Here is a 14,330-nt window from a genome sequence, read left to right on the forward strand (position 1 = left end):
GTGCCAAACACCAAGCTATGTTAGTTAGCTTTCCACTATGTTGAAGTATAACTTTATTCCGTGAGCAACCACTCAGGTTCCTTGTAATCCTGAATTCTTAAAAAGGACTGTCAGTTAATATAAAAAGATTCAATGCCTAGGGCCAGGCGCTGTAGATCAGGTAGGCGCACTGAGTTCACAGAGACGTTTGGTGAATTTTTAAAACAGAACGCTGAGAAACATGAACTTGAGAGAACAGATCTTTGAGCAGGTACTGGAATTAAGTATCAGTGCCAGTTAAATAAAAAATTTACCTCCACCTCGGCCACGAGCTCTTCCAGCAAATCCCCCTCGTGCTCCCCACTGCTGCTGCTGCTGATACTGTTCTTTTGACATCGCTACTTTTATTTCACACTGAAAGAATGATAAGTAATAGTTATTTCTGCAAAGTGCAAGTGAGCAGCTCTTTCAGGTTCAATGCCCATTTACTTTAACACTACAAAATTCATCAAAAATAGCAATGCAATTTAAGGAATGAGTTGGCACCTCCAGTTAAACAAAACTTACAGCAGGTAAGAACTGCAGCTATATTATAGTTAAGTGTTAAATCTTCATTTTCACAAAAACACTAGTAAGAATTGAGCTTTGAAGAGGTATAGAGGCGCTGCTCAACATTCAGGAGCTTTAACTTAATCTTCTTAACCAGCAAAATCTTTGCTGGTAAGCGACAACTAGCTTCTGTTTTGGAAACTGTCTCATTATAGTAGGAAGCTACAAGCTCCAAATAAGCCTATCTACCAGTCACTGGCAGAAGAGGGCTTGCTCTTTTAGAAGAAGTAAATACTGTTTCCAAAGGTAGTTATGAACTACCCAGCATAAACTGAAGTTTAAATGCTTGCAATGTTACACTGAATGGCGTAATCCAAGGGTAGGGAACCTCTGGCTCAAGGGCCTAATTACTCCCAATTTGGCTTGTGAGGCCATTTTCACAATACCATGCCCCACCTATGTGGGACAGGGAAAGACACAGCTATAAAGGAGCAATAAAAGGTAAAGGGGCCCCTGACCGTTAGGTCCAGTTGCAGATGACTGGGGTTGCGGCGCTCATCTCACTTTATTGGCCGAGGGAGCCGGCGTACAGCTTCCGGGTCATGTGGCCAGCATGACTAAGCCGCTTCTGGCGAACCAGAGCAGCGCACGGAAACGCCGCTTACCTTCCCGCCAGAGCGGTACCTCTTTATCTACTTGCACTTTGACATGCTTTTGATCTGCTAGGTGGGCAGGAGCTGGGACCGAGCAACAGGAACTCACCCCATCGCGGGGATTCAAACTGCCGACCTTCTGATCTATGCTCTAGACCACGGTGCCACCCGCGTCCCATATAAAGGAGCAATAAGGACCTTCAAATTACCTCCCACTATCAGCACCAACTGTAAGGAACAAACAAACCCCTCTGAAGGTAGGCTTACGCTGATAGCGTACCCGCAAAGCGCTTGATGCAGCCCCTTTGAACCTTGACAAGTGGGTATCCCAGCCCACCCACTGACATTGGCCCAAGAGATGGGGAATTAAGTTAAGGAATTAAGTTATCCACTCCTAGTGTAATGTCACAAGCAGTTGGTTTTCTAGGTTCTGTCCCACCCTTCGCCCTGCCCTACAAAAGGCCTCAGCACAGTCAATATCCCATGCCCAGTCCTCACTGGGCTGTTTTCGGATTCCCCCTCCCTCTCGCAAGAAGTGTGCATTCCTGCAAGCCTTTGGGGTTCACCTCAAGCCTGCTAATATACCGCCCTCCTTCTGTATGGTGTCGTCAACTACATAAAGACCAGCACTTGGATAACTAAGCTCTATATCAAGTATATAGCGATGATTTCAAAGTACTGTATTTTTTACTCTATAAGACTCACTTTTTCCCTCCTAAAAAGTAAGGGGAAATGTGCGTGCATCTTATGGAGCGAATGCAGGCTGCGCAGCTATCTCAGAAGCCAGAACAGCAAGAGGGATTGCTGCTTTCACTGCGCAGCGATCACTCTTGCTGTTCTGGCTTTTGAGATTCAAAATATTTTTCTTTTTGTTTTCCTCCTCCAAAAACTATGTGCATCTTGTGGTCTGGTGCGCCTTATAGAGCGAAAAATACGGTGCTTTTTCAAAACAGAAGAGTTGAAAATATTTCTAACAGTTGTGTGTGTGCATGCATGCTTTTAAACAAATGTTTCACCCCTAACATCCACCAGTTTTCCTCCTCCAAAAACTATGTGCATCTTGTGGTCTGGTGCGTCTTATAGAGCGAAAAATACGGTGCTTTTTCAAAACAGAAGAGTTGAAAATATTTCTAACAGTTGTGTGTGTGCATGCATGCTTTTAAACAAATGTTTCACCCCTAACATCCACCAGTGACTCCTCCCTTTGTGTTTTCTTGTCAACTCTTCTGTCTTGATAATAACTGGCTGTTATTGACCAAGCAAAACCAGGATTCTCTTTCTAAAGAGGAGGTGCTTTGGAATCACAGCTTGAAACATACTTTACTGAGACCAACGTTGTGGTATTTTTTCTCCATAATTTTCTTCACTGGATCTTCTTCTTTGAAAGTAATGAAGCAAAAACCACGACGCTTGTTGGTTTTGTTGTCCATGGGAAGTTCTATCGATTCCACCTGATCAAGAGATACACAGATCACACAAAAGTATGTATTTTGAACAGCTTATAGCTAAGAGCACACGAAGAGCGTTGTTTCAAAGTTCATATTAAATAAAAACAATATAGGATGGATGTAGTCAGGATGCAAGTAGTCAGCTGAAATTCAAACATCACCATCAACGATTGTATGAACCATAAATTAGAAACCAAACCATAGTCTGAACTTAAGTAGAGGGAAGCCATTATTTACAGCCATTTTCCTGCTCAAGACCCAAGTCTCTGGGCAAAATGGCCTTCAGAGTGTATGACTATGATTTGCCCATTCACACATCATACTAAGTAAGCTTCCTTGCTCATGGTTTGCTGCAATGTTTGAAATAAGCCTCTGCACCCAGGAAAGTGCCCAGAGGTAACCCCACCATGCATTACTAAATTACTGAAAGAAAACTATGCTAATTGCAGAAGTATTAAATTGTTCAGAGCCAAATTTAACCATTAGAGAAAAATGCCTGCAGTAGAATTTTGAATACATATCAAATCTCAGGCTCTCAAAATAAACTGGCCTACAACTAAAAAATTTCAACCAGTTTGTCTTAAGGAGATTACTACTCTAATATTTAATTTGAACTTTTATTGGCTGGGTCAATTAGGCAGTGGTTTTGTTCTGAAACAATAATAAACAGTGCACTCCACATCCTGCTGAACTCAGGGCAAGCCTCCCTTTGATTTCAGTGAAGCTGATAGTACCCTACTGCTCTGGAAACAAATTAGCCCCAATACAACTGTAACATCCAGAACAGCACAACACAGCTTTCGAACTGATTCGTAGGGGGAAGTCAATAGGAGCCAATAAGCACCTGGTTTAGGATAGTTCTTAGGGATGAACTAAATGTCTATGTCCTCAAACTGAGGCCAGGATAGAAACTGGTAGTAAGAATGTGGAGACAACAAAGAACCAAAAGTAGCATCGCAAAAATTACATGCAAACAAGAGATTAAAAGTACCACAAAGGGACAGCTTTCTTATTGGGTAGCTGGACCTTTTCTCAGAGCTGCTTCTGTAAGGAATACCAAGCAGAGATCTCCTAGGTGTGCCAACTGTCATGAGTTTCATTATTCCCAATGGCTGCATTTGAACAGGGGGTCAAATCAGCCCTACAGCGATGAAATAATTCTGCCCTCCCCCCCAAAAAAAGTTATCCTCCCCCATTTTTGTCAGTAAACTGTTTTCCAAAAAGTATTTTGGGGGAAGTTGTGAATAAGTATGAGTGGTATCTAATAGTGTCTATTTCCCTTCCCCACTGCTATACATACCCGAAAGTTGCTCAGGAGATTCTATCAGCCACTCTGAGCAGTTCTGGAGGTGGGGGAATTACCAAACTAACTCAGTATAAACAGACAGGGCAGGTGACTTACCTCGCCAAAACCTCCAAAGTATTCCCTTATTTTCTCCTCAGGCGTATCTGGAGATAGCCCACCAACAAAAATCTTTTTAACTGGCTCTTTTGTTTTCATTGCTTTTGCTCTTTTGGGATCAATCACTTTTCCGTTCAGCTTGTGTTCTTTCTGATCCATGACCTGTAAAAAAATAAAACATAAAAAACATGGCATCTTAAACTATATTTGGTCAAAAAAAAAAAAAAAATATTCCTTCCAGTAGCACCTTAAAGACCAACTAAGTTAGTTCTTGGTATGAGCTTTTGTGTGCATGCACACTTCTTCAGATACCTTCAGATATATTTCCTTGGATACTCAGCAAGAACTATCACAGACCTTTTCTGAATTCTTGCAACAATGACAAAGCGTCTTGAACACGTACCTTGTCTACGCTCTCAGCTTCCTTGAACAGCACAAAGCCAAAGCCTCTGGACCGCCCTGTAATTGGGTCTAACTTCAGGGTGCAGTCTACAACTTCACCAAATTTCGTGAAGTAATCCTTAAGGTCCTTCTTTGTAGTATCCCAGCTGAGGCCACCGATAAACATTTTCCTGCAGAAGAAAACAAACGTTCAGATGGTCAGACTTTAATGGGCTAAGACCCCTTCAATCGTGCGACCCCCAAGGGTCATCTGGATCTTTGGACGCTTCTCTGTGACTGGGAAGGTAGCAGCAATAAGGGGGTCATGGTCCTGGGTTGGCCTTGGGACGCATATAAGCTTTGCTATAGGAGAACCTGATTGCAAACGTGCCTGGCGATCAGAAAATACAGTCACATAGGGTTCATTTTGTTGTAATCCATGTAAAACATCTGGAACAAGGTGAATCCCTTGCTGCAAAACCTCTGACAGTGGAAAAACAAGGCACTGTGCTGAAGAAGAAAAACCAGCCCCTATTGACACCCTGGCTTGGTGTGGTACAAAGGGGACTGGCAGGTATAAGTCCTGAATTAAAAGGAGGCGAGGTAAAGCCGGAGGTGGGATGGCTGGAGAATGCACTGGATCCCCTATTGTTGAGCCTGGGATTTTCCAAAATTGGTCTGAAAAAATCTGATTAAGCTTCAAATTAACCATTTTCTTCTTTCTTTTCTCCTCCTTGCTGCAAGTATTTTACCTGTTGTAGTATCTGAGGCAGTTAGGTTTCATAGTGGAGCACATGGAGAGACACCCAAACACTCTTATCTGCATCCAAGGCTTACTAGAACCCACAACAGCAATTCACATCTTTGAATGTATAGTTGTAGACACCACTCTTATGATCCTTTCTGCATGCTGAGAGTACCAGTTGTGAAAGCTAGCATTTCAGGTCACAGGGATCTAGTTAGTCTTTTCCTTGACATGCTAGCATATCAGCAAGGCAACTTATGGAAACAGTCAAAATAGGCTTGCATGCATTCAGGAAGGATGTATCACGTTACTGAACATAGTTTTTGGGTTTTAGGAATATCAGTGCCCTTCTATTTCAGACAACAGATCCATCTGGTTCAACCTCCTGGAAGCAAAGGGAACACACCACCTCTGCCCCCCCCCCCCCAAAACCCCCTGTTATTCAAAGGCTGTCTGTCTTGGGCTAAAGGCAACCTCACCTATTACAAAATTGTTATAGGAAACACGTGTATATATGGATTAACGTTAATTGTACACACAGATGTTCATGCAAGTCTTTTATGACTTTAAATCAGGGTTGTTTTTTAAAAAACAATCAAGCAATATATAAATTTTGTGAAATAAAATAAAGACTTGTTTTATTAAAAAAAAAAAAAAAAAAAAAGAGCAGCCATATTTCGGAACCTAATAAGGTGTGAGACTGATTTTTCCCTGGATGCCGAGCTGTAACTCGACAGTATCCCAGCTGAGGCCACCGATAAACATTTTCCTGCAGAAGAAAACAAACGTTCAGATGGTCAGACTTTAATGGGCTTTGCTAGAACGTAAGCAGAGCAATGTGAATAGCCATTAGATAACCCGCCCCAAAACAATGCCTGCCGTTCTCTCCCACCCATAGACCTAGGTACCTGCCAAAACAAGCAGTGTGGGGGACAACCGGCAAGCCATCTGAAAAGGGGCTACACACCCCTTTTATAATGAATACACTAGTGAAACTAATCAGAATTGCAACAAGAATGCTACGGTAAAAGCAAAACCCTACTCCCCTTTACCATCCCAGCATATCCCAAGGTAACACCCATCTCAGCAGCCCAAGGTACTTCTAATAGCTAGAACATTACTTAAACATATAGCGCTGCCATTTTGACATGGAAGTAACCACATAAACTGGCTGGTGCTACTAAGATAGATAGATAATTTATTGCGGTCAGAGACCAGTGGTGCTACTTAAATTTCACATCCAAAGCTGGCTGATTCTATTGTTCTGTTGTGAACTGCTTGGGTTTCTTACAGGCTAGTGCAAATACAAACCAGTTGCCTAAAATGCAGAACGTCAACAATAAAAGCTTTACACCAAGCATCAAGAATCCTAATGATGTGTTAGTTCCAGTTCTGCTAATTTGTGAGTGAATATACTTCTGCAACCCAGTGGATTGCAGTGGATGCTCCTGCTTGAGGAAGGGAAAGGGGGGAGGAAAGTTTCACCAATTCCCTCTTAAGCCTCCAAAGCAACACTCAATGCTATTCCAGAGGCCCCTCCCTCGGGAACTGATCTCAGGGGAAGGGCGTGGGAACTGCAGAAAGGAAAGGAGGAATTTGTAAAGTTAACCCCAACCCTTCCACTAATGGGAAGCCTGGATTCAACCCCATGAATGTTTGTATGGTATAAAAGAAATGAAGTGCACAAACTAGTCAGGTTGATTGTTGTAGCAGGCTCCAAGACAAAAATAAAATAAAATATGACAGTCAAAGCTGCAGAAGTCCTGTATGAACTAGTTTTGTGATTACAATGATTTTCACACAAGACAGCACTGCTATCAACGATGACAGACCTCTCCCAAATCAAGTATGTAACCCAGGAGCTACTTCCAAGCAAAGAGGTCGAGACATGTCCACCACTCCCCACAGAATGAACAGTGAATAATACTTAAGTAAGTCAGAGCTTGGGGGAAGGGTTAGCCTAAATTGTTTTGAGATTAAAACAGGGAAAGGGGGGGAACAGCCCACTGACCAACTCCCAGTGTTGTAACTGTACTGGAAAAAGGCACGTACTAACTTTTGTTCAGGAGGCTGTCCCTTCACCACCTTGCATTCAGTCAGGGATTTCCTTATCTTAAGGCTGCACCTTTTAACTGCAGCTGTGCCTGAAACACCATGTGATGCAATATGGGTTGCTGCTAGAAGTAACATCCCATCTTTGAGCTGCAACTTTCACGTAAAAAGAACCACCTCCGCGGAAGGCTGAGCGCTAACTAAGAGCAATAAGAGAAATCATAAGAGCTGCAGGCTTCCTGAAGCTATTTTCAAGATAAGCTCATGCAAAAATAAATAAATTTGAAGACAGGTATGTAAGTGAATGTGGAAGACAAACTTACCAGCTCCCCCCCCCCCCCATCTTTTTAATGATTGTATAAAAAAAAACTAATTTGGCATATGTTTGTTACAATCTTGCAAATAATTTGACAGCAGTTGCTAGTATACAACCTTTGTATTGGGCTGTTCATGCTCAGTAATTTGTGATACACTGAACTGAACTGTCAAGGTCTTTCCTGTCTCGTCACCTGCACAGGATTATTAAGAACACACCAAGTGAATGGATACTTACAAGTTTGGTTTGTTCTATGGTGCTCTGAGCACTCCCAAGTGGAAGATACAACTCAAATGTACTATTTGAACAGCTGCCTTTACTGATAATGTTGTGGTGCAGGCCTCCCTGCTTACTGAAGATATTGGTGCATTAGAGAACCACACCTGGAATGCAAACTCCTACAGGTTTAACTGTTACAGTTTCCATGCAAGAAGTCCAGTAATTGTAATCTAGTAGACAATGGAATGCCTAATGCAGTGTTTCTCAAACTTGGGTGCCCAGCTTATACTGGACTACAACTCCCATCATTCCTAGTTAGCAGGACCAGTGGTCAGGAATGGTGAGTTGTAGTCCAACAACAGCTGGTGACCTAAGTTTGAGAAACACTGGTCTAATGAATCTAACACTGAGCATCTTTAAAAGTATTACAATTTTCGGAGTTCCCTTCTGGAAGTTCTAACTGTTAACCCATTTCAGGTTTAGAGCATAAATGAGTTTCACAGATTCAGAGCACTTCAGTACAAAATGAAACTGCAATCCAGTTGCACATCTGCTATCTTTATCACACAGAAAACAAGATTACTAGCAGTGCAGGAATGTCCTTGGATCATCTTGTAGACATATTACATTCTTTACTACTGTATTAGGCAAGGCCAGAAATGAAAAGATTTCACAAGTATAGGAAGAAATTATTCCTGCTAATTAAGTCATGCCAAGACAGCATGTTAGGACCAAAGAAGGCAAGAGGCATAAATATGGGGTTACAATTCTTTCCAAAGACCGTGAGCAAAGCCCATTTTAAAAAAACTACTCACATGTACAGATGCTCAAAAGTCAGCTACGGCCTGCTTTATATATTATGGCAGTAAAACAGCTACCCAGAAAGGAATTGGTTCAACCTATGTGAACACAGCTTTAACACAAGTGGTTAACCATGCAGCTCCACTCCCATCACTCAGCTTGGGCACTGAGGTTCTCCTCAGAGGGTCTTCTGCTGGTTCCCTCACTGCGAGAAGTAAAGTTACAGGGAACCAAGCAGAGGGCCTTCTTGGTAGTGGCCCCCTCCCTGTGGAATGCCCTCCCATCAGATGGCAAAGAGATAAACAACTACCTGACATTTAGAAGACATCTGAAGGCAAGCTGTTTACAAGCTGTTTAGGGAAGTTTTTAAGGATTGATGTTTTTGTCATGGTTTTAGATATGTTGTAAGCCTTCCAGACAGGCGGCGTATAAATAATAAAATTATTATTAATTATTATTATTATTAAGGTTCTCAGTAGCACTCATTCAGTATTGTATAAACCAGGAACCATCATTTGATTAGTTTCAAAGGCAAGAGTGCTCCACAGTTGAGGGACAGTCTCAACAGCCCAGGCTTAATGCTAATAGCAAATGGATGCTCATATTTGAACTTAGTATCACATAAAATAGGGACGCGGGTGGCGTTGTGGGTAAAACCTCAGCGCCTAGGGCTTGCCGATCGCATGGTCAGCGGTTCGAATCCCCGCAGCGGGGTGAGCTCCCGTCTTTCGGTCCCAGCTCCTGCCCACCTAGCAGTTCGAAAGCACCCCTAAGTGCAAGTAGATAAATAGGTACCGCTTTCTAGCGGGAAGGTAAACGGCGTTTCCGTGCGCTGCGCTGGTGCCGGCTCGCCAGAGCAGCTTCGTCACGCTGGCCACGTGACCCGGAAGTGTCTCCGGACAGCGCTGGCCCCCGGCCTCTTAAGTGAGATGGGTGCACAACCCTAGAGTCGGACACGACTGGCCCGTACGGGCAGGGGTACCTTTACCTTTACCTATCACATAAAATAGCAGCAGAGACCATCATGCTGAGTCCCAGTGATTTAGGTTACTTAGTATGCCTTAACTAGCACTATCTCAATAACATAGCCCAGCCAGGAGAGCTGCAGTATTTTTGAGCCCAACACTATGGAATACCGTATTTTTCGCCCTATAGGACGCACTTTTCCCCCTCCAAAAATGAAGGGGGAATGTGTGTGTGTCCTATGGGGCGAATGCAGGCTTCAGGAAGCTCTGCGCAACCCTCGGGAGACCGGCGCCACTTCGCGCCCGCCTCCCAATGGCTGCGCAGAGCTGCCTGCATTTCGAAGCCTGGGGAGACCGGCGCGACTTACCGCTGGCCTCCCTAGGCTTGCGGATAACAGGCTGTTCTCGGGGCTGGGATTGGGGGAAGCTAGGGCTTCCCCCCGCGCCAGCCCCGCGCCTGGGGGGGGGGGAATAATTTTTTCCCCTTTATTTCCCCCCCCCCAAAAAAACTAGGTGCGTCCTATGGGGCGCTGCACCCTATGGGGCGAAAAATACGGTAATCTCCCTAGGGAGGCCACCTGGCACCCAACTTGCTGTCTTTTCAGCATCTGGCTAGGGCTTTTCTTCTGTCCCAGTTTTAAAGATCTGGCTTTACGGTTGGTCACTTTAAAGTATGTACTTGGCAGCTGCTTAGTTCTGTGATATATATATTTGGTTGTCTCTTTAAGTTGTGGTTTTATTATAACGTCGTTGTTTTGCTATAGCCATACAGAACTCCAAAAAGCTTGCCACATTTTTGTTACATTTTAGCTAGTCCTAATAAAAATATTGTCCAACTGTGGATTTTAGAGGTTTCTTCCCCCATATGGGGGAACATGGCTACCTTTTGCTTCTTATTTTACAAGCTAATAAATGGAACCCTTTAAAGTCATCCCCCGGTAAACCACATTACAAAACTCTAGGCTTGGAGGTACAAATGAATGAATGGCTATCACCAGAGTAAATTACTTATGTATATGCTACAAAAGGATACTGCTCAGCTATCCTGTTAACATTTTCTCCCATGCATTACATAAGACATGCAATATACATTAGTTGAGGGAACATAGTGTTATCCTTTCCACACTGTAAAAGTCTCAAAGTAAGAAAGCTGCTTAGGTGACCAACCTAATCCACTGAAAGACAATGCAACCTTCGGCCAGATAGTGGATACCCTCATTATAAACAGTGGGGATGGGCTTTTCACCCAGGATTTCCACATATCTCTGCAGCCACTAACACAAGACACAGATAAAGACAATGCCATGGGACCACCAAGTAAAAAGTAGATTTCATGACGGGACAAAAGAGAGCTCAGTGGAAAGCATCACATTCGTTTTGAAAGCTACAGAATGTGTACCACCAAGCTCTTGCATGAGCTTATATGACTGTCTTTTGCACAATATACACAACTGAAAATTCGCACGGAATGGGCTCCACTCGCGCCATTTCTAGCGAGGTAGCAGCGCAAGTCCATCTGCAGCGAAAACAATGAGCCTTGTGACCGTCTACTCTCTGCGAGGCCACAACTCTTTGTTTTCACGCATCCCGGGCTAAAAACAAACAAACAAAAACTAGCAGGGCTCATAAGCCATCGTCTGCATTTGACAGCCACTTCTAGACGGCGGTTTTAGTGCCTTTTTATAGCGCCCGGACCGTACACACCGGAGCATCCACTTTCGCACCATGCAGCCCCCTCTGCTTTAGTTGCATTTTGCTCCGTTGCAACCCGAGAGTGACTTCCAACTCTTCTCCCTTACAAAGTCGGCAGGGCTGCCGAAGCAAACGGGGGCCACTCTTTCTTTATATTTATAAAAAAGAAGCCACGCGGGGTTCGCTAACGCAGACCCTAAGGGCAAGGTCTCGAGGGCCATAAAACCAGAAACACATCGGCACAACCCACCCCCGTCTCCGGAACAAAATAAGGCTGCGAAACGAAGAGATCGCTCTTGCAACAGGCAGCTGCTCCTCGGAAGTCGCCCGAGGCGCAGGAGCGCCGCTCGCCCGCTTAGACCTGGAAGCCATCAGGTAAAAGCACCAGATGCGCGTCCACGACCCCCGTTTCCTTCCTCCCCGGAGGACTCGCGCCTCTCCATCCTAACACTGCCCGGGGAGGGGAAGCGGGGGCGATGCGGAGCGAAGCACCACTGAGGGGGCAGCAGAACCAATTTTGGGGAGGGGGAAAGGAGGTTCCCCTAGAAAATAACGCCGCCGGTTACGTTCCTCCCGACTCGGGAGTAAGCAGGCGGGATGAGGCGCACCGTCGGCGTCGTTCTCCTCCTCCTCCTCCACCCGCTCGCCTACCCTTCATCCTCCTCGTTCTTGCTCGCGTCGATTTTCGCTCCCTCCGATTCTCCTGTGCCGCCGCCTCCGCCTCCTCCTCCTCCTCCTCCTCCACCGCCGCCGCCGCCGCCACCTCCTTCGGCACCGCCGCCGCCACCGCCTCCGTTGCCCGAGGCCCCTTCAAGCTGCTCGGCCTGCTCCGAAGCCTCCGCGGCAGCGGCATCTCCGGCGAACGGCTGCTCCGACATGGTGCCTCGGCCGGCTGGTCTCGCAGGAAAAGGGAGAGAGGAGCGTCACCGAAGGTTTGTTGGGGGGGGGGGAGAAGAAGAAGGCGGGATCCTGCGAGGCGCGGGGGAGGGGGGAGAGGAGTCAGTAGGGGCTGCGCTGCCCGACCGCGACGAAAACCGCGACGGCGGCGACGTGCCAAGCGCGGGCTGCTGGCGTTTCCCTCCTTTCTCGCACTTTAATGGCGCCGCCTCGATGGTTCCCAACCTAAAATGGCCGACGGAAGGAATGCGGCGGCGGCGCGGCCACGTGACCGACGCCCCAGTTTTCTTTCTCTCCTCCTCCCTTCCCCGCGCCGTGCGCGCGCATTCCCTCGCCTTGAGGTCGTTTTGCTATAGAGGAAACCATAGAGACGCAGGCGGACATAGAGGGGCCGTAGGTGGCGGCGTGGCGTCTTTTCTATTCCGTTAGTCTAGTCAGCCCTTTCGGGTCGTGTTGTTTGTTGTTGTTGCGTTTATTTATTATTCGTTAGGACTGCCTCAGCTTCCCTCATGTAATCCCAGGGCAGTTTAAAAAACAAGACATTACAAAACGATAAAAGCACAAATAAAACTGAAATGAAATAAATAAAATAAAACTGAAGTGAATAATAAGGGAGCAGCAGACAATAGGAAGGCCGCCATCACAGGCCTCACAACACAAGCCCCGGATGTAGGAGGTTTATTTCTCCCACAGAAGTAAGAACTCGGAGCGCCACTCGGGCTCCCTTTATTCCTGTCACAGAAGCGCCGCCATTCCGTGAAAGAGGAGGTCTCGGAGCCGGAGATCCCGCGAGGGTCTCGGCCAAAGGGAGCGGGTCTTTCCGGGACGCGGGAGGGAAGAAAGGGCCGCGCGACTCCCTCGCAGGCGGCGGCCCAAGGCTGTCCTGGATTAGACCAGTAGCTGCTAAAATAAAGGATTAAGATCGGAACTATTGTATTTGGGCCGATTAACAAGACTGGAGCGGGGCCAAGGAATCACATCAACTCCTGATAACCAGAACAAGGGAAGTCATCCAAGTGTTTAATTCGGAACTTAATTAATTGGCTCTTTTGATTGTATTATGATTTGGTATTTTATTAATGTGGCCTGTTATTTATGAAAAATTAATAAAAAGTACTTTTTTAAAAAAAGCTGTCCTGGATTATGAACACGCCGCCGGATCTTGCACTGCTTGCACGACCACGACCGTTTGCTATTGCATTTATTGCGTTTGCAAATTTCCGCCCGCATTTAACAGGCGAACGATCCTGTGAACAATCCCACGCGCGTCCATAACACGTTCGGCGATGAGAAACGCTTTGTGCAGTGCTGTACGAGAAAGAAACGAGATGGGTTTGTGTGTGAGAGACATGCTGAGTACCCACTTTTATTTATCAAAATAGAATCTTTGTAAAAAACAAAAATCATCAGCTTCATCCACCTGATAAAGCGGACTGTGGTCCACCAAAGCCCATGCCATAATAAACCTTTTAATGCGCCACCAGGCCCTTCGTTTTTGCTGCAAAAGACTGAAACGGCCATCCCTGTGCAAATCTGAAAGCAATTACACATTTGAAAATTAGACAGGCAATATTGTACTAAGAACCTCCAAAAATGCATAGCAGCCTGGATTATAGTGTGTGAAACAATACTGTCTGCTCTCTTTTGACTCAGTATATTCGCAGTCTCGCCTAGAGATGCCGGGAGGATTGAATCTGGGGCATTGTCCTCACATGCAAAACAGGCACACTACTATTTGCTGGGCGCTCTTAAACTTTGCTCCCCACCCAGCCAATCTTCCATCATCAATGGGGCTTAATACTGATTTATCTGCATGGTTCTTTTAGGGATAATAGATACCAGTAAAGTGCTACATAAAAGTAATATAGTACAAGCAGCATATTTTTAATACAGGAATTTCACAGGTGGCAGAGAGCAGATTGCCATACTGGAACAAGTGAGCTTCAAGAGGAGACAGTTAACATGAATTAAATTCATCAAGAGGTTCAGTGCTGTCACTTTTGGGTTGGCTCGCAAGTTTTTAGTAACGCTGCCACGATTTATCAATAACAGCTTCTTGCGAACAGTCAGTGTTAATTAGTTATCACTGTTCTTTTCTGCATTTCATTTCTTTCTGAACTGCTTACAATTCCCTCCCAGTATTATACACACCTGCCTACTGGCTTATTCAATCTGAAAAAGACTGCATTCTTTGAAACTAGAGTTCTAAACTAGTTAAGTCTTTAAAATAT

The 14,330-nt window shown here is 45.2% G+C and overlaps 1 protein-coding gene across 3 annotated transcripts in view; it reads right to left on the bottom strand.

Moving 5' to 3' along the window:
• The window catches only part of HNRNPD (heterogeneous nuclear ribonucleoprotein D), a 16,730-nt gene extending 4,383 nt beyond the window's left edge, over window positions 1–12,347 (bottom strand). For 2 of the 3 annotated variants that reach the window (XR_013394130.1, XM_077933773.1), the window contains exons 1-5: window positions 11,854–12,347; window positions 4,435–4,603; window positions 4,032–4,193; window positions 2,501–2,632; window positions 294–393 (exon numbers count right to left, since the gene is read on the bottom strand). Coding sequence is in view for 2 of the 3 variants with exons in the window: in XM_077933773.1 (XP_077789899.1) it covers window positions 294–393; window positions 2,501–2,632; window positions 4,032–4,193; window positions 4,435–4,603; window positions 11,854–12,080 (790 nt within the window). In the remaining variant the exon portion in view is untranslated. The remainder of the gene's footprint in view (window positions 1–293; window positions 394–2,500; window positions 2,633–4,031; window positions 4,194–4,434; window positions 4,604–11,853) is intronic. The other variant, XM_077933772.1, reaches the window with a different exon arrangement.
• Between the last annotated feature and the right edge of the window lie 1,983 nt (window positions 12,348–14,330).

This window comes from Podarcis muralis, chromosome 9 (genome assembly GCF_964188315.1).
Source record: "Podarcis muralis chromosome 9, rPodMur119.hap1.1, whole genome shotgun sequence".
Lineage (NCBI taxonomy): Eukaryota > Metazoa > Chordata > Lepidosauria > Squamata > Lacertidae > Podarcis > Podarcis muralis.